This window comes from Notolepis coatsorum, assembly GCF_963971535.1.
Source record: "Notolepis coatsorum genome assembly, chromosome: 1".
Classification (NCBI taxonomy): Eukaryota; Metazoa; Chordata; class Actinopteri; order Aulopiformes; family Paralepididae; genus Notolepis; species Notolepis coatsorum.
The window spans coordinates 104372599-104393646 of NC_140165.1; the positions used below are offsets into that span (position 1 = coordinate 104372599).

General features: G+C 41.1%; 1 protein-coding gene across 1 annotated transcript in view; it reads right to left on the reverse strand.

The window, feature by feature from the left end:
* LOC311245915 (uncharacterized protein) overlaps positions 1 to 21048 on the reverse strand; it is a 91633-nt gene that overhangs the window by 34087 nt on the left and 36498 nt on the right. The window contains exons 3-4 of the mRNA XM_084335939.1: positions 19861 to 20015; positions 17688 to 17801 (exon numbers count right to left, since the gene is read on the reverse strand). Of these exons, the coding sequence (XP_084192065.1) occupies positions 17688 to 17801; positions 19861 to 20015 (269 nt within the window). The remainder of the gene's footprint in view (positions 1 to 17687; positions 17802 to 19860; positions 20016 to 21048) is intronic.

Sequence of the window (21048 nt, forward strand, 5' to 3'; positions counted from 1 at the left end):
ACATGTTTTTAGAGTGAATATCAGCTTGGAAACATGAGATAGTAGCCCAAATAATTTAGGAATCATGACTCCAATGTATGCTAGGTACTTTTGCCAAGTTAGAGCACAGTAATTTGATACAGTGCAATACTACACAGGTTATGTCCAAGCGGAAATCTATATGATTCTCGAAGTGACCTTTCATGCTTTTTGACTTTTTTTTTCTTGATCCACCTTTTCTCCTTCTTTTTTCAGTTTTTCTCCCATCCCAATTTAGTCGTGCCAATTCCCCCCTCCCCTGTCTTGATCGTTGCTCGCATGTGCCCCCCACTGGTCGGTCGTAGGGAGGGTTGAAAAATCTATCGCATGTCCCCTCCGATACATGCAGAGTCAGCCAGCCACTTCTTTTCACCTGCCAGCGCGGACTCTCATTAGCGAGGTGTAACGTGTGGGAGGCTCACACTACCCTCGACATCTCCTGTCCTTGCTGTGCAGGCGCCCTGACCGACCTGTAGGAGTAGCTGTTTACAACGACCAGATTACCACCCATCGACTCCCCTCCCACTGACTCTGCCAATTGAGTCAGTATGACGGCCGGACCGAGCCGGAGGCAACGCTGACAGCCGAATTCGATACCGGTGTCTCACACGTTGGTGACGAGCGCTTAGACCGCTGCGCCACCCAGCCGCCCCGCTTTTTGACTTTTTAATGTTGTATTTTGACAATACACTTGGATACCATGATAAGACAAAATATTTGTGTGGATTACTGAGGATCATCTTCCCAGTAATATAACCATTGTATGTATACAAAATATTACATTAAACATAAATAAAAACTAAAACAATCAAATGTATCCAGTGTTAGGGTCGGAAGGAACCAGAGCAACTCAGGGGTTAGGCATGTTCAAGCCAACAGGTGTGTTTATTTGGAAGAGGGAGGGACATTTCTGGGACGTGTATGGTGCAACTGGAATTCTGGATATGAAATGTGTCCCTGACCATGTGTATGAGTGCAAAGTGTGTGTAGTGCATATTGTGTGCAGAATGGGAATGTTGGAAGTGTTGTTAGTGTGCGTGTAGGCTATGGCGTGAGACAAGGTGTAGTCAAGGCAGCATGGGGCACTAGAATCCTGGGCCCTCATTCATCAACGTGGACGTAGAAAATGTTCTATTTCCACACGTAAGCACAGAATTTAGAATGAGTGTACGCACGGAAATATTGGGATTCATCAACCGTGCGTACACAGGTCCTATGCTCCCCCGTGTTGATAAATACCACTTTGTTCTACCGTCAATGCTCGTGCATGATTATCCATATATGGTCATGAAACACCCCCCTTGGGATGTGAAATAATGGACTGACCCGAGCGGAACTCTGAGAAACTCCACGGGAGATTATTCACTGAGGCGCTGTCGAACCAAGAAGACACAACGCGTGTTATGGGATAAATAAAAGGCTGACTTGTACACGGTGATGTCAGATATCAACGGCTCCCTAAGACCATTGCTGCAATTCTGCCTGGACAGCTCAAAACACTAATAAAGACCGTTCGTTGACCACTGTTTGGCGTTGGTTGTGTGTCATTATAACCGTGCTGTAATATGAATGCCTTTATTAGTTGTGTTCGATTGGCTATAATATGATTTTTAGAGGCATCTATTTTGTTGTCGGTATTACCGACAACAAAATAGATGCCTCTAAAAATCATATACTATTAGGTAGCCTATATGAATTACATATAATAGCAGCCATAGCCTACATTATGCAACAGTAACTTGCGCATATATAACACACAGCCCTGCGAAGCCTGCATACAGTAAACTAACTTGACAGACGTCTACACGTACGGTGATGTCGGATATGATATCTATTAACCATTGCTGCCTGGGCAGCGCAAACACTAATAAAGACCGTGCTGGAATATGACTGCCTTTTTCCGTTTTGTTTGATTAATACCCAGGGATTAAAGTTCTCCTCAATTTTATTCCAAATCGCGACGGATTTTCCGTCAATTCTCTACCTGCTGCATATGATTTCTAGAAGCATATATTTTGATGTCAGTATTGGGTAGCCTATATAAACAATAATACGAGAGCATATACAAGAACAATGAATATCACTGCCATGTATGATGTAGCCTGCCTTTCAATACATGAACTTGAATTCCATCATGTCTGTGTGCTGAGCTCAGTGAAGTTTCAACGGAGCGAGGTAATCTATTCTAATCAACAAATTGAAGTAGAAAGCATTCCGTTGTGGCCAATCTTATTTGGAAACATGACACAAAATAATAGTATGTCGCTTTTTATTTGAAACAATATTTAATCGCGTTTGGAGGTGCGTTCTGCTTCTGCCCCCGTGCCAAACAAGCAAGCCAACCTCTTGTTCCCGCATGAGCCCGTTATAATTACACACTACTGTCGCTATTTTACAATGAACTATAATGAATTACGGGTCATACAGAAGTTGAACACGCCAGTGTTGAAACTAATGCACGGAAGCTTATTTCCGCCTTGAAACTAATGCAGAACTGAGGAGCGCTTATGCCGTAGTAACGATGTTCTACCACTGGGCGTCCGCTAAGTGTGCTCCGAGCTGTGCGTAAATATAAGCACAGAGTCAAGTTCAAGTTGAAATTGATGAATCCCACTCTTTGCTTAGAAATGATCGTACGCACAGGTTATGCACAAATCTGTGCGTAAGACACGTTGATGAATGAGGGCCCTGGTGTCTATGAGGATGAGGACAGGCCCAGGAATCCAATGGGGCACAGGAGACACTTGAGGAGAAAAGAGACACAAGGTCAGAATGGCACAACAACTGGATGCATAGCAAGGTAATACATTTGGTAAGTCTAGAATCTCAGGTACATACCGTTAGGACCTAGAAGGCTCTTCAGACTCAAGGTTTGCTGGTTACAGACGGCGATCTGTACGCCCCTGTACCCTCAGTGCACGTGCTGATGTGGAGGGAGGGCTGAGCATCGCACACTGATTTTTTCTGGCGGCCGCACCACAACATCCAGATCAAGATCGGTTTCTTCACCGTTAGTCTCTTGAATGACATTGGGGTTCATGCACCACGCTGCATGAGCACATCCACACGCCCCACTGCAATACAGTCCTCTTCTGCGACAGAGACACTGTCTGGTACTGCACTGACTTCCACTTTCCTTGCATCCACACACTGTCAGCTGTACGCATGTGGATTGTATAGGTTACTTGGTAAGAAGCATGGGGACCAGCATACCATTCATCATCTGCCAACCACAATTGGTGAGGGCAGTTGTGGATGTGTCACTAGTGACTGTTTCCAAACCCTTGTTTGGTAGTGGGCCCTCTTGAGGTGCATTGACAATGCATCTTCTGTTGGTAGTAATGTATCAACATTGGCTTTATGTTTTCGAAAGAGAGTGCAGCAAACTTCTTGGAACGAGGGACTTAAGGTCATAGAGCTTACATACGAACTGTTCTGCCAAGGATAGGGAAGTGGTACTTGGTACTTCATCCTCACCAAAGTTGTGGAGAAGATGCGGGTACTGCTGGAACACTTTCCATGCTGTCCTTTTTCCAATTCTGGTGAACTAGCTTGTAGTATCACATCCAGTGATGGCATGAAATGCCAACAGACCATCGAGCATCTCATTTGGTAGTGTGATTTGATGGACTTTGATGTAGCGTGGTTTGTTAGCTGTTCCTGCTTTCATCCAAACTTCTTGGCTTAGTTGGTTTGCAAATACAAGTAGTAGCAGCAACACATCTGTGTCTCGGCACTGAATGATGAGCCTCTGAAACCCTTTCGTTGTTGCATCAGCTGCATGTAGTAGTATGTGTGTATCCGTTTCTTCATGTGTAGCTTGTAGGGGAGATACATCAATCCCAGCTGCTGACGTGACTTTTTCAGGATCCTCAAACCCTCCACTGATAACAATTCCCTCATCATAAAGCTGCACATGATTCTCGAGTTCAGTTGATAGGAAATGGGTAAGGTTGGCTTTGTTTTCATCCATTTCAATGAAGCTATTCCAGTTAGCAGGTAGCTTTACATCTCTACTCACAATTGTGCGAACCTTTCGCCGAGTAGTGCTGTGTTTTGTTCTTGTTAAACTCTTGATAGAGTTTTTTTTGGTACAGATCAAACACTATATCCACTCTGGTGACGTTCCCATGTAGATTAGATGCCACTCTCTGTGTGAACACATCTGCATATTCCCCAAAGGTTGATGCATTTTGAGGTTTTCCCATGGCTCTTACTAAGGCTATTCCATCAATGATGGTGCATGTTCTCATAACAGATGGACTGAGCTCTGTTTCCTTTGCACCAGCTTGTAGTATGGTGGCTAAGTCAGCTTTGGTTGACTGAATCTGTTGTGGCAAGTGACAGGGGGACTGCACACAGTTCTTTTTGGAGAAGCTCATCCATGTTGACCTCTCTGCCACTCTCCATGGATACAATGATGCAGCGAAATAAATCCCTGTCAGGCTTCACACACTTGGATCTGAGTTGTTCAAGCTTGGTATCTGTGCTGTATAGGCTTGAGAATGTTTTCGGTTTTCTCTTGGTGAGACTGGCGTGTGTTCGTTGTGCCCAGTCGGTTTTTCACCAACTCAGTGATTGTTTTTTTGCCAGACTCTGCAGCATGTGTAAGGTCATTCAGTATCTCTTCTGAGGCAACATCACCAGTTGTCAGGGACACTAAATCATACATATGCTCTTGTTGGAAGACGTTGTATCTCTGGAACTGATCAACAAGTTGAATGACATCGTGATTATCCCTCTTGATTCTTGATTGAAGGCTTTGTGTGTCTCCTCCTCATCGTGTCAGTCCAAACAGGGATCTGGTATCCTCTGCCAAGGATGCATGTTCATTATAGGTGATGGACCAACGATTTCTTGCTGGATCATTTCTAGTGATGCCTATCAATCCTCCAGCAACCTTTCCCGTTTTATTGATGTGTTCAAGGCGAAGGCCGAAAGGCACCACGTTGAAGCTGTGTTTGGTCTCCTTGGCTACAAAATCACCATCTAGGAAGCCCTGGTAGACCTCTGGTGCTGTCTGTATCCTGCTGTTCCATGTCTGCTATGAACACAGCACCCCATCTTGTGTAATGGGTGTGATCATACGCAGCAAACCAAGGCATCATGCTCTTGAAGGCTGACATGTACAGGTTTCCAATCACCACATCTCAGTGCCCGGGAATAGGTCCATGTACTGTCTCCAGAAGGTAAAGGTTGGCTTGTCTTCATTGGCCTTGTCAAACTGTACAAGGAGATCTTGAATCTCCCCAACTTTCAGCACAAGTTCCTCATAGCATGCTGAAGCTGCTTCCATTTCTCCACTTCCGACCACCCATTAGTTTGAAGTGTATAACTCTTCTGCTTCACTGATATTGCTGCTGTTTTTTGCTGTATCAACCCACAGCACCCCATGTGGTAGGCTATGATATTGTTTTACCATTGGTTGATTATTTTTATCAATAGTTAAGATCATACTTTCACATGAGATATATTAAGGGATAATATTACAAAGTTGTTAGAAATTACAGAGCAAATTGTCACTAATTTGGCAGCATTGTGAAACAAATTCCGATTTTACCACTTACAATGATAGAATGATTAAATGACCAAAAAAAATCATTTTCAAAGATGTCAACATAGCTAGGCCATATGTCAAGGGGTTAAACATGAATACTGGAGGGGAGCTCCAGTAGCTCACCACGTACCGCGAGTGCTATTTTCAGCGCCGTGGACAACCGTGCTCGTCACGGATCTGGGGCTGAGCGAGTTCGAATCCCGGACTGCAGCCGTGCCTTTCCCAGAGTGTCTTCCCCCCCATCTGAACCCTTTCAGCCTGCTTCTGTCGGTCGAGCTTGACCAAGTATAAATGCGATAAACGTATAAAAGAGCCAGGGAAATGGCCAAAGTTAAAAAAAAAAAAAAACATGAATACTGGATAGGTTGACAGCTTCTACCCAAAAGCGATTACTTAAGTTGCAATATCAGTGTTGGCCCCCTGACTAATTTGAAAACACTGCATTTGTGAAATAAATACGTCAATAGGGAGGTGTAGCGATTACGTCATTGCCGTATTTCGTGTGCACCCTCTGTCCAACCCAATGCATTTCCCCATTGCCCATTTCTAAATCGTCTCGTTTAAAACAAATAAAGCATTAACATTGGCATGGTGTACCTTTCTGTGCTTATTCATCCACAATCCATAGCTCAACATGAAAATATTCGCAATTAATCATTAAAAAAAATCGCAGAATTTTATTTCAACCAAAAATGCTTAAACAATAATGTTAGTGATAGAAGGGAACTCATTTTGTGCAAAAGTGGAACGTTTTTCAAATTCCATGCGGCAGAATTGTTACAATAGCCGATAATCCATTTTCCCAATGATAAATCCCTATAGGGGTGGAACAACCAGTGATGTCAGACTACACCTCCCTATTGTGTTCACGTTAGTCAAGCTTTAGCTCGCTAGCGCTAACGTTACCTCAACACAAAGCACGGCATCCTGGGTGAAATTCTTACATAGGTAGGTAAGTATTTATTTAGACAACAAAACATATACAGATTATTACATCACGTTTCCTTTAGTCAAGGATAGGAACGAAAAAGCCAATGGATGGAGGATGGAGAGATTTTCCGGACTCGACTCTGACTACAATGCCGTCAGCTAGGACCTGAGGGGGTGGGGCTGGGAGGTGACTACAGTTGCCGTCATAGGGGTGGGACTTGGCGATGAGACGGTCACTTTGGAACCCCTCCAGCACTCGTACGGGAGGGGGGATTGGGTATAGGGATTGGGGGTGGAGCGGCCGCTTGCCACTCTTATCTCCCAGAGGGCCTTCAACTCCAGCAGCTCCCTGGTTCGACCTTGGTCCAGGAATTTGTTTTGGCTGAACTGACTGGCAACATTTATCCCAGCCACGTCACTTTAAATTTGATTTGAGTAGAGTGAAATATAACTCTATTGATTCTCTACACTCTACACATCGGTACTTTCGAAACAAGCTTTTTGAGTGGAAAATATGACCAGAATCTCTGGAAAAACATCTCACAAACACTATAGACGGTCATAAACATTAACAAATGCTATAATAAGTCCAACAAATTAGTATAAATAGTACTTACACGGTCGTTTCGAAATGCAAGAACACGCGCTGAATCCCCGGAGAAATATATTCTTTGACTGACCGCTCTGGGAAAATATACCAAAAAACTCGGCCCGGCGTCAAGGGGGCCATTTATATAGTTCCTCTAAGACCTGCGGACTAATACTTGCTGTGATGGTGGTGATGGGTCTTCCAAATATGGTGAAAAAAATGGTGTCCTTCCGCCAAAAACTCGCCAAACAGGACCTGACTACCCGGCGTCTCCCATGTTATCGCGCCCGCGATATCAGCGACTCAGAACCGTTTTAAGTACCCTCAGTTGAAGCCTGGCTTCTCTTTTGTTTGTAACTTTATCTTGCTCTAGTGATTCTGATAATAAAAAGAACACGCATTTTGGGAAGAGCAACCACATCTCCGTCTCCTTATTACCAGTGATGGGAATAACAGCGTTAGTTTTTTCAGTAACGAGTAATCTAACGGATTACTCTTCCAATCTTAATAACGCCGGTACCGTTACTGCCAAAAAATGCTGCGCGTTACTACTGTATGATTGAAGCAGTTTTTTTCATCAGACAGATCTCTGTGCCAACACACACACACACACACGCCGCGCATCGCCAACACACACACACACGCCACGCATCGCCGACACACACACACACATGCCGCGCATCGCAGAAACACACACACACACACACACACACACACACACACACACACACACACACACACACACACACACACACACACACACACACACACACACACACAGACACACACACGTCGCCAACAAACAACAACAACATTGGACTCACGCTGATCAAATAAAAAAAAGAAACATACTGATCATCTGAGCTCCTCTCCAGTTAAATCCAAATAATCCTCTGCCATTGTTGTAATATGTCATCTGTTCTCTAGTATTTAGTCTCGTGCAGTTAAATCCGGAAAGTGAAACTTACCAAGCCTATAAATTGTAGTAGGCAATTCATTTACTCTGGATGCCTGAACACAGAATGACACCAGAATCACTGACTACCACGGCAAGCCTATAGAAAATTATTCTATTGAATAATAATGATTATAATAATGATCATAAATATGATATATTAAAAAAAGTAATACATTTTTTTATTATATTAATAATAATAATTATAAATATATTTTTTCTGTTGTACCGAACTCGTACCGAACCGTGACCCCAATACCGAGGTACGTAGCGAACCGTGGCTTCTGTGTACCGTTACACCCCTAATCTATTGTGTTTGTATTTGTATGATCCACTATATAAACATAGTAATTATAATATCTACATATACATGGCATTTGATTGGCGGCTAGTCTCACTTTGTCCCACAGCAACAGTAGTTTAGATTTATGTATGTTGTTTATGTAGAAAATGTACTTGAAAGTAACGCAATAGTTACTTTCTGAAGTAATTAGTTACTTTTATAATTTGTAACTGAGTAAGTAATTTTGTTACTTTTTGGAAGAAGTAACTAGTAACTGTAACGAGTTACTTTTTAAAAGTAACTTGCCCAACATTACCTTCTACTATTGGAACTCAACTCCTACCTTGAATCGTAACAGCAAGCTACTGCAAAATGTTGTTAAAATGAAATTACTCCCCATCACTGGGTATGCTTTAAACCTTTCAACTCCCCAAAACCAGGCTTCCTGTTGTAGATAAGTAAAATATGTTACAGTATACAACTCACAGTGTAACTCATTGTACTGTATGTCATTAAGGTGTTGGGATCAAAGTAGGCATGGATGGAATACAACTGACAAGTGTATAGCTATGTCTGCACTTTTGAAGGAAGGATACTGTGATCAAGAATGTTTTGACATTTCCCATAGTTTTTCTATACATGGCTTGTCCGCAGTCACAAGAAATATCAAGCCATTATTGGGTAAACTAAAGGACACAAATCTTTACCCATTGATCATCCATAGCGACTATCACCGACTATCACCGACATCTAAGAAGGGAGATCCCCCCTTGAACGAGTAGGGTATATCTGCAGTGCCGCAGCCCCATACATAGAAGGGGCCTGTACTGTGCGTTGGGGGCCTGTACTGTGCGCTGCACTACTGCCCATGCGGGTGAGGGGGGGGGGGGGGGGGGGGCTCTGTCGCTCTCTCTCTCTCGCTACGGATTGATTGATTGAACATTTTACAGTACAGCGCAATACACACAATTGTTAACCCTTTCACAGCCGCACTACCAAACTGTTAACCCTTTCACTGCGACAATACACAGAAGGTTAACCCTTTCACTACCACACGACAGCAGGTTAACCTGCCGTAAAAGGGGATTGATTGATTGATTGATTGAACATTTTATTAACAGATTGCAGAATGGGTACAATACAGTACAGCTCAATACACACAATTGTTAACCCTTTAACTGCCGCACTACCAAACGGTTAACCCGTTCACTGTGACAATACACAGGTTAACCCTTTCACTGCCACACGACAGCAGGTTAACCCTTTCACTGCCACACGACAGCAGGTTAAACCTTTCACTGCAGACCAGAGAAAGACGTTCGTCTTGTTTACATCAGGGTCCCCCATTTTCAATTCATCATAACATGACATACAGATAGACAGTACTGCGGCTATGGCTCAGGGGTAGAGCGGGGCGTCCAATGATCGAAGGGTTGGTGGTTCGAATCCCGCTCAAGCCCATGTTCATCCCATTGCCGTTGTGTCCTTGGGCAAGACACTTAACCTACTTGCCTCGTATGAATGTGTATGCATGTGAATGAATGTTGGTGGTGGTCGGAGGGGCCGTAGGCGATGATTATTCGCCACGCTTCCGTGAGTCTTCCTCAGGGCAGCTCTGGCTGCAATTGTAGCTTACCACCACCGGTATGACTGTGTATGAACGAATAATGGACTCTGTGAAGCGCTCTGAGTCAGAGAACAGCACTATATAAATCCAATCCATTATTATTATTATTATTATTATTATTATTATTATTATTATTATTATTATTATTATTATTATTATTATTATTATTATTATTATTATTATTATTATTATTATTATTATTATTATTATTATTATTATTATTATTATTATTATTATTATTATTATTATTATTATTATTATTATTATTATTATTATTATTATTATTATTATTATTATTAATAATAATAATAATTATTATTATTATTATTATTATTATTATTATTATTATTATTATTATTATTATTATTACTGTTACATCTAGACATTTATGACATACCAGATCTACAAATACAGTACTGTTTAAAAGTACAAAAAGAGTCTATAAAGAGAGTATATAATTTGAGGGGGAAGAAACTGTACATTGGAGGAGGTTGGGTAGGTGGGGTGGGGGGGGGGGGGGGGGGGGGCTGTACATTGGAGGGGGTTGGGTTTGGACATTTAAGTTTGTGACATACAAGATATGCAAATATGGTTAGAGTTACATATATGGAGAGACTAATTAATTAACTGGTTAGAGTTACATCAGAATCAGTAAATAAGAGGTTGAATAAAATTATATGGGATATAAACTAAATTAAATATAGCACACATACTGTATATAAAAAAAAAAAAAAAAAAAAAAAAAAAAATAGGAATAGGCCAGGGCTGTACAACTGGGTAGATGTGGTCAATAATATACACTAATTAGAATGAGTAACAATCCGGTGGGCAAGTATATAGTCCAGTAGGGTGTGAAAGACATGAATGATGTGACATACTATAAAATCAGTTTATTTACAGTGCAATGAAATAGTTATGGATTACTGTACAGTTCAAAGTAATCTTTACCTTCTGTTTGGTATCCACAGTTTAAAACCTGACAGTCTTCCCTCTTGTCTGACACCCAGTCTTAATGGTTTATATGATATCAGTAAACACAAATGGGTTTGATAAGCGATTGTTTTGATAAGGACCCCACAGAGATGCAAATATTCTATTCGAATCCAGGTACTTTCTGTGTGGAGTTGGCATGTTCTCCCTGTGTCTTTGTGGGTTTCCTCCCCGCAACTGACTGTGGTGTTTTACAGTTCAGACAGATCTGGTACAGTAGCTCTGACTGTGGGGTTTTACAGTTTAAACATACACAGCCTCCGTCAGAGGAGAGGATAAAGGCTCTGTCGGGCAGCTGACCATATCTCCTCCATCACACACAGATGACCAGATACACATTCCACACAGGTTCAAGTTGAAGAAGATACATTTTAATGTACTGAATAATACAGGTACTTAAATGAATGTTCAATTCATCAAGACATTTAGAGACATACAAATATACAGTACTATGTAAGAAAAAAGTCATGTTTATCATTTTGGACTCAAATAGAGGAATGTTGCTCAAGGTTATAAAACGCTTGAACCGGGATTTGATTGAATAAGCAACACATGTGTTTTTTACAATGACGTTGACAATGTGTGTATTGCGGTGGACAATAACAGAGAATGTGAAGTTGAACACCTTGTGAGAATGGTTCATGTTTAACATAGCTTTAACATTAGTTCAACATTAACAGTTTCAGTGCCGTTGATTAACATGGTAAAACGTCCTTGGATGCCAGCATCCACTTCAATGATAGCGTTAAAAACGCATAATCTATGTCTTAAATTATGGCTATGTGTCTAATCTGCCCGTCGCTTATCAATGACTTGTTTGCAGTCAACATTGTCGAAACTGATTGTTTTTTAATCTGTTCATTTCCGTTTTATAGCATTTCGAAAAGCTATCGTTTTCTCGAAAATGTCAGGAAAATAGAAAGATTCCGTAAAAAAAAAACATTTACTGGAATATTCTCGAATACACTAGAAAATTTGTCATTTTTCGGCCTATTTATGAATCGTTTTCAAATAAACGCTAGATTATCGATAGTATAATGTGTACTTATGCATGCTATAGAAGCAAGCTGAAAAATCGATTCTCTCATTTCCTGATCAACGCGCACACACACACACACACACACACACACACACACACACACACACACACACACACACACACACACACACACACACACACACACACACACACACACACACACACACACACACACACACACACACACACACACACACACACACACGGGGGGCACGCTGTTATCTCAGTGAAAATAGCTCAGATTATCCTAAAAATGGTAACATAGACTCCTTACCTTATATCAGATGTTCTCCAAAAAGATTATTCCAATTCCTGATCGCCATTCCAAATATCGATCGCGTCTATTGATTGATTATTGGCTACTGTAAATGTATATTCCAGGTTGCTTTCCATCTCGCAATCACTTCCCTCTTCATCAGATCCCTCGCCAGCATAGTGGAGCGAGGAGGCTCCCCCCCCCCACCCAACCCACAGTGTAATCGAATGGGCTGCAGTTACACAAGGATAGACGACAGGGGGCGGTATTTTCCCATTGGAGCTCAAAGAGAGGCTGCTGTACTAACGGGAAACTCGACTGATGAAATATGAATTCAGATCGCTAATAAAAAAAAAACTACATTTAGCGTCGTCGGCTCTCAGCGGGGGGCATGAAATAACGATATATAGCGTCATCGGCATTGAAAGTGTTAATAAAGTAGTCAAAACGTGGGCCAAAATAATAGCAACTTCACATTTACATAGCGTTAGTTGTGTGTTTACAGGGAATATTAGCTAACATGCGTTAGCTAGCTAACGTTAGGTTAGTGCAGAACTAGCCCCCAGCTGCAATCCCGGAGCGTCCGTTAGCTAACATTAGCTCACTACTAAAGCAAATTACAGACGGAAAATAGGCCCTAATGTCCAAAATAGCAAAGGTGCCCCGGCCTAAGGTACTTACATTTTCACTGAAAGACATATTTGGTTATTTTTCAACGAAGAAGAATGAATGTTAAACCAGAGCTAGAAGTAGAAAGCCCCGCCCAACATCGCATGCGCAGTAGTGCACCCCACAGTACAGGCCCCCAACGCACAGTACAGGCCCCTCCTATGTATGGGGCTGCGGCACTGCAGATTTATGCTATTGCCTTGAACGGCCCTTCTAAGGTTTCTCTCCTCCACATTGCCCGTGGTGCTTTTTTTTTAACTATTGCTAGGTTTTTAGTGCGTTTTTCCTTACCTTCGCGTGGGGTATGTCTGGGAGTGTTGCATTTATTTATTTTACATTTATTTTGGATTTCATGGTGTTTTTTGTTTTGTTCTTGATTTATTGTGATGTTTCTTCTTGACTTGTTTGAAGAAGACGTGTCCGGCCCATGGGGACATTAACGTGTGTTGTCAGGCCTTACAAATACATTTGATTAGATTTGATTTGATTTTTGCACAATTTGACGGAAGCCCTTTTCGACAAAAATGTAAAGCCTTTCAGGGTGTCTTGTTAGATAACGCTGGTACTGCTAAGCTATATATCACTTCAAATATGTAAATAAAGTATTTATCGACCACAGAAAAAAGGTACATATTGTAGGTTATGTTATAGCCATAAATGACAGTGGTTGGGAGGTAGAGCAGTCATCTGGTAATCAGGACGAGGTAAAGTGCTTTTACCTCAACTAGCAAGACACACTTTTCACACACAGCCTTTAACCCTAACCTGAACCACACTGTCACCTTAAACTAACCATAACCTTAACCACAATGTTACCTTAAACCAACCATAACCTTAACCCTCACCCTTACCATAACCTTAACCACACTGTTACCTTAAACTAACCATAACCATAACCCTCACCTTAACCACACTGTTACCTTAAACTAACCATAACCATAACCCTCACCTTAACCACACTGTTACCTTAAACTAACCATAACCTTAACCCTCACCCTTACCATAACCTTAACCACACTGTTACCTTAAACTAACCATAACCTTAACCCTCACCCTTACCATAACCTTAACCACACTGTTACCTTAAACTAACCATAACCATAACCCTCACCTTAACCACACTGTTACCTTAAACTAACCATAACCTTAACCCTCACCCTTACCCTGACCTTTACCACACTGTTTCCTTAAACTAACCATAACCCTAACTCTAACCTTAACCACATTGTTACCTTAAACTAACCATAACATTAACCCTCACCCTTACCCTAAACTTAACGACACTGGGTCTCATTCCCGAATATTTTCCAAAGAGTTCTCTTGGAAGACTTATCTTGGAACCGACTCAGAAAGAATCGACGACAAGTTAACTCTGAGTCCCCAACGCGTGGGGAAGATGTCTTAAGTGGCTCAAACTATCACAGCTGAGATGCCGCGATGAGGAATGTCACTGCTCTGAAACATGAACACACGTCCCTGTCTATAGTCATTTGCATACAAAACAACGCCACCAGAGCTCCTTATAAGGCAGGCCGTGTGCAAATGAAATCAAGAAAAGTCGAAAGTCCAGCTCATTAAATGCAACTAATGATGCAGCCCCCGACACTCAACTAACCGCCTCGGACAGTCCTTCATACCAGCGGCCATCAGGCTCCACAACAGTGGGCAGCGACTAGCAGCCTCCAGGCTCCACAACAGGGGGCAGCGACTGCTACCAGACATTGACCTGGGACTTATAGGAACCCAAGGAGGACAACCTACACTACCTTAGGCATACTGCACCTTATGTGGATACTGTGATACTGTGAATAATGTATATTTCAGTGGATACTGTGATACTGTGAATAATGTATACTCAGTAGATAGTAAATTATAACACTACCTTATGCATACTGCACCTTATGTGACACTGTGAATAATGTGAATATTTTTTTTCCAGCTAGTTAGATAGTAAATTATATTGACATAATTGACTTAATTGTTTACACTGCCTGTGTTGTTTTTACTACCTGTACCACCCCCCCCCCCCCCTTCCCCCATGCTGCTATGATGCCTGAATTTCCCCAAGGGGATCAATAAAGGAATATCTTATCTTATCTTAAAATGGTGGCGGAAGCGCTTTGCGACCGATCAAAATGAGATTAGATTAATGTATTGTCATCATTATACAGAATACAGGCTACTACTCGTGACCACCTGCCGCAGCCCACGCACCCCCCCCCCCCCTATCCACTGTCATTTGCAGTGTTGGTGTGTAGTCTACATAGTGTATTTCAATATCTGTTTTATTGATTAATGATATATTTGAAGGAATGCAAGTTATAGCTATATCAAACAAATGTCTGTCCCATTAATCATGGGATATATTGCATGTTGGCTCTAACCTGCATTCTTTCAAATGTATAATTAATCAATAAAACATATATGTAACAAATAAGAAATACAAATTCCACAGAAGGCATTAAATAATTATTTCACAATAATTGCATAATTGTATTTGAATATCTGAGTAATTAAAGTAATTATACATTTGTCCAAAATAGCTGGTTCAGATATGGTTAATCCAGCTGCCCTGTGATCAGATGAATCCATATTATTTATTTTTCCGACATCCGCGTAATTTCTTATCGTACAAATATTGTAATTTATTTTAATTATGATTAAGTAATTAATTCCAAGGAGGCCTGTAGGGTTGACATGAAGGAATCACTATGATTCTCCCCAAATAAAGCCATTAAGAACATGGAGAACACAGTCTGTCAAGTTAATAAAAATGTTCAATCAGTCAATCAATCATAAGTGTGCTCCTCAGCACTCTTAAATTCTGCTCTCAGCCACGGCCGAATCCGATCTCAGGGAAATTTGGGGAATCTCGCTACCAGCCCTAATAATTATGTCTTGAATCAGCAGAAATAAAAGTGATGTTGTAATTTTGCAACCGCGGGCCTCGCGGTATTGGTATTGCTGTGTTTGTATCAGGGTGGGTGGGTGACTTAGTCTAGTGGTGAGTTGTTCATTGTTAGTTTGATTATAGAAGTAAATATATTACTGGCTATAACATAATCACATTATGTACCTTTTTTTTTTCCTGTGGTCAATTAGTACTTTATTGATGTTTTCTGAGGACACTGTGTTGCTATATGATACCTCTGATTAATATCAGTCACCTTCATGAAGTCACTCTAGGCCAAACATCCACTTATCCGTAGCATCTTGGACAACACCCTAGGCTACATTCCATCTGCAAAACGTTCCACGGTCAGCTATCGGCTGACATTCCTCACGTACGTAAGTAACTGTTAAACTGAAACTGAACAGAGATCAGTGCTGGATCATGAAAACGTCAGCGGCACTGCATACCAGGCCTACACTGACTGGTATGTGGTGATGTTGGGAGATTAAGAAGAAGACAGATGGGACGAAGAACGTCTCCCTGTCTCTCTGTGAGTGGATGTTGTCTCATGGTGATGATGGCCAAGGTGGTGCGATCTTCTCTACGTCGCCCCCATACTTCAAATGGATCCAAGCGGAATACGTACACGCACAAATTCATCCAAGCGGAATATGACTATGATATTTTGAACTCCGAGCCTAGACATTTAGCCTTTATCCTATTTTCATACTAGCGCTTGTTTCCCTATGCTTTTTCTTTTGTTGTTGTTGTTGATTTCAATCTTTCAAAAATGTTCTTATGTACCCCAGTTGCTATTGCATGTACATATATGTGTTTTATTACACGTATATGTACATACATACTTACTATTCGCCTGTTTTATTCTCCACCCATCATCCATAGCAACACTATATATTATCACCGACATCAAAGTTGGGGGATCCCCTTTTGAACGGCCCATCTAAGGTTTCTGCTAGGTTTTTAGTGAGTTTTTCCTTACCTTCGCTGGGGTATGTCTGGGAGTATTGCATTTATTTTGGATTTTATGGTGGTTTTTGTTCTTGATTTATTGTGATGTTTCTTCTTGACTTGTTTAAAGACTTGTCCAGCCGATGGGGGCATCACCTTGTGATTTGGGGCTTTACAAATACATTTGATTTAATTTGATTTGATAAAGCCATCACACATGGACAACGCTTACAGCAGAGGCAGGAAGATTGGCGAATAAGCCATGAACTGTGACATATAGTGTTTCTTTCATACTCCCATGCTCGCTCTGGCTGAATATCTAAATGATTGTAAAAGAAGAACGTAAGAAAGCTAAAATAAACATTTGCAGTTGTCAATGATTGCGCCATTTGATTGGTTGAAAAATAATAAGCTGTTTGCAAAACATGTAAGTGGTTTAGAGTTCAAATGTCAAAGGAGCAGAAGTTGCTTTCTTTCGGGCGCTAACATATACATTTTCAAAAGGCTTCAAAATTCCCAGAATCCAGTCCTAAGTAAAAGACATTTCTAGACAAATTTAAACATTTGCAGAGGCCACATATGTTGGAGGGGGCAACATTTTGGAAATCCCATTCATTTTCACATTTACTTTTTCCATAGACAAGATGGAATAGGCACTCTGATTGGCTGAGCACTCCAAATGTGCAATTGTGACATAGTTGCTCAGGTGATAGACCACTGTCTTCTGCCCCGGGCAACATTGGCCATCTCTACTGCTTAATTCCATATAGACTAAAAGAGTACAAAATAAACTAAATAACTAAGTAACTAAATAAAAGAAAGACATTTCTTTTAACATTTGATGGTAGTGAGGACAGTGATGATGATGGAAATGGTGGTGCTGGTAGTATGGAGCTTGAATATTTATCTGGCCCGTGAGTTGATGAAGGTGATGGGAGCCGTCCTGCTCTTCATCTCTCTGGCGATCTGACACCAGGTGCAGGGGCCACAGCAGCAGGCATAGACACAGTCGTTACACACGGTATCCTGGTGGACAGAGAGGAGACAACACTTTACTTACATACATAATAATGATAAAAACACAATATAATAATTATTATTATTATCATTATCATTATCTTCATCATTGTCATTATTACATTATATATAAGAGTGTTGAGTTGTACGATAAGCCTTTACTGTGCAAGGTGAGATATATATATATATATATATTCTGTAATAATTCAGTGTTTGCTCATTTCAGTGTGGGTAATGGCGTCCGGCAGGGGGGCATTCTTTCTACATTATTATTTAATGTGTATATGGATGATTTGTCCACTCAACTTAATTATGTGTACAACTGGCTGTGTTGTAAAAAATACTGTTTTTAATCATCTTATGTATGCAGAGATTACTTGGTTGTGTTCACCGTATAGTGCTGGCTATACGCTAACAGCTACGTAAGAAATGTTCCCAGTACGGTATAGAATGTGACATCCAATACAACGGCAAGAAGAGTAATATTATGATTGTACATTGTGAAAAAGATCGAAGGGCAGTTTTTCCTGATTTTTATTTGAGTAACAATGTTCTTGAAGTGTGTAATGAGATTAAATACCTCGGCCATTGTATTACAGATGATTTGTCTGATGACAAAGATATTCAGAGACAGCGTTATACGCACAGGCCAACATGCTGATAGGTAAATTTCATATGTGCACTTCAGATGTCAAAACCTCACTGTTCAGAGCGTATTGTACGCTGCTGTATACTGCTCACCTGTGGGTCAGCTACAGGAAAAATAGCATGCAGAGACTAAATGTGGCTTATAATGATGCTCTACGGCTGTTTTTGCATGTCCCTAGATGGCACAGTGCCAGCCAGCTGTTTGTCAGTGTGGGTATACCTACATTTAAAGCATTTGTAAGAAACCTTATGTACAGGTTTATGTGTCGGTTAGAGATGACTCATTGAACAGTGTTATTGTGGCCTTAATTAATCCTGTCAAAAGTAACACCAGGTTCAATTCTATCTTGTGGTGACATTGGCGAAAGAGCCTCTATGTATTTTTTTTTTTTTTATACCAAGGATTGTTGTTTTTACAGTTTTATGTTTGTATTGTGTTGCAGACCTTTCGAAGTGTCTGAATAAAGTTGAATTTATATATAAGACAGAGAGAGAGTGAGAGTGAGAGTGAGAGTGAGAGTGAGAGTGAGAGAGAGAGAGAGAGAGAGAGAGAGAGAGAGAGAGAGAGAGAGAGAGAGAGAGAGAGAGGAGAGAGAGAGAGAGAGAGAGAGAGAGAGAAGAGAGAGAGAGAGAGAGAGAGAGAGAGAGAGAGAGAGAGAGAGAGAGAGAGAGAGAGAGAGAGAGAGAGAGAGAGAGAGAGAGAGAGAGAGAGAATCCGACATTCTGCATTACAGCTGGTTTGGAATCTGCAGAAAGGTTCATTAGTCACTGACAATGACAGAAACAGATCTGATCATAAGCAACCAGACATGGGAGCACAATGTCCCAAGACGTGTCTCCCTCCATGATCACACACAGTGTGAGTAACACAGTATCTTTATTACTGAGATACAAGTAGTGTGATGGTATTCTGAAGGTATTCTAGGAATGTAAGACAGAGTCTGTCTACTGTACAAATTAAACGTCATAAAAGCAGGTTTTAAGATGGAGGACAGATTAACGGTAACAGGTGAACCATGTGTGAGATCTAGACAGATGGAGATCGGGTCTGAGGCAAAGATGTATTTGAACATGACGAAGAAAGAAGAAACATGGAGGCATGCAGAGCTAAAGGACTTCTATTTACTAAGACTCATGCGTATGTGATCAAATGCAAATGTTAATGAAATGTGGATATAGCATTATTCAAATGACTGGTGGCTATTTATTTTTTCATGCCATTGTGTCATTTAGGAAAAGCTTTTCAGTAAAAACTGTTTCACGGACATATGAGCCAACGCATAGAGGCCCAAGAATGTACCCCTGGGGAATTCCACATACATAGTAATTCAACTTGGTGAGGAGTATAGCCATACAATGATACCATATACAGGGGGCTAGGATGGGTGGTCACCATGGTCTAAGTTCAGTTTGTCCTCACCTCTATGCCGTAGCGCTGGCGAACGGACACCCTTAGAGACATGGTCATGGGTGGAATACATCCAAAGGCGTCTAGCAGAGGTAGACAAAGACACTCCCCTGCCTCGTGCGATGTCTTACAGGTGAAACAGGGAAGGCACCAGAAGGCTAAGCAACCTGCATAAACATAATGATAAAAACAGACAAATTTGCAATAAGATGGGAACGTTCCATTTGAGTTTGTCTACAATGGGCTGCAGAATTTGTTTAAAGGCACTACTACTACTACTATAGCACTACTAGCATTACTACTAGACACTACTAGACACTACTAGCACTACTACTAGACACTACTAGCATTACTACTAGACACTACTAGCACTACTACTAGACACTACTAGCACTACTCATATTATATATTCAGATTCAAATTCTTTATTGTCTATATTTATTGTAACACTGTGGTCAGCGAATGCCTAAACTATTCCTGTGAATGAATGAATGAATGTTCATTGCATTTATATAGCGCTTTTCTACACACACTCAAAGTGTTTTTTACAATGTAGGGTGGAATTTGCCTCCTTCACCAACACTGTGTAGCACCCAACCTTGGACAGGCTCAATGGCTGCCATAGATTGGCACCAGACATACATCACACTACACAATGGCTGAAAGGCTCAGGAGACAGGGATTGATATCAGCCAATTAAGGGGGGTGCTTAGGTGGCCTTGATGTCAGAGACCTGATTGGGAATTTAGCCAGGAACGTCGGGGAACCCCCTACTCTTTCTTTAACGACCGCAGATTTTCAGTTGGCACTGAAAACTACGACTCATCCGAAGAATGGCACTCACAGCTGTACGGTGTCCATATCACCGTAAGAGTGACAGAGCGCTCCCTACAGGACTACAACACCAATTTCCGATCATGAGTCCGGAGCTCTACCCATGTAGCCACGCTACTGGACGAACACTGCTGTGTTCGTGAATACCTAACCTTGTTCCTTGTGCACTTTATATCCTTCTACCACTACACTGTGAACTGAATGTGCAATACTGTTACTCATGCCTTATTTTTCAACTTTTTTAAGATTCTTTATTTTAGCATTAAACTTTTCCTTGATATTTTCTATATTTAATATTCTAATTTAAGTCAAGTCATTTTTCTGATTCTGTGTGAAGGGGGAACTAGCATTAAAATGTTATGGTGT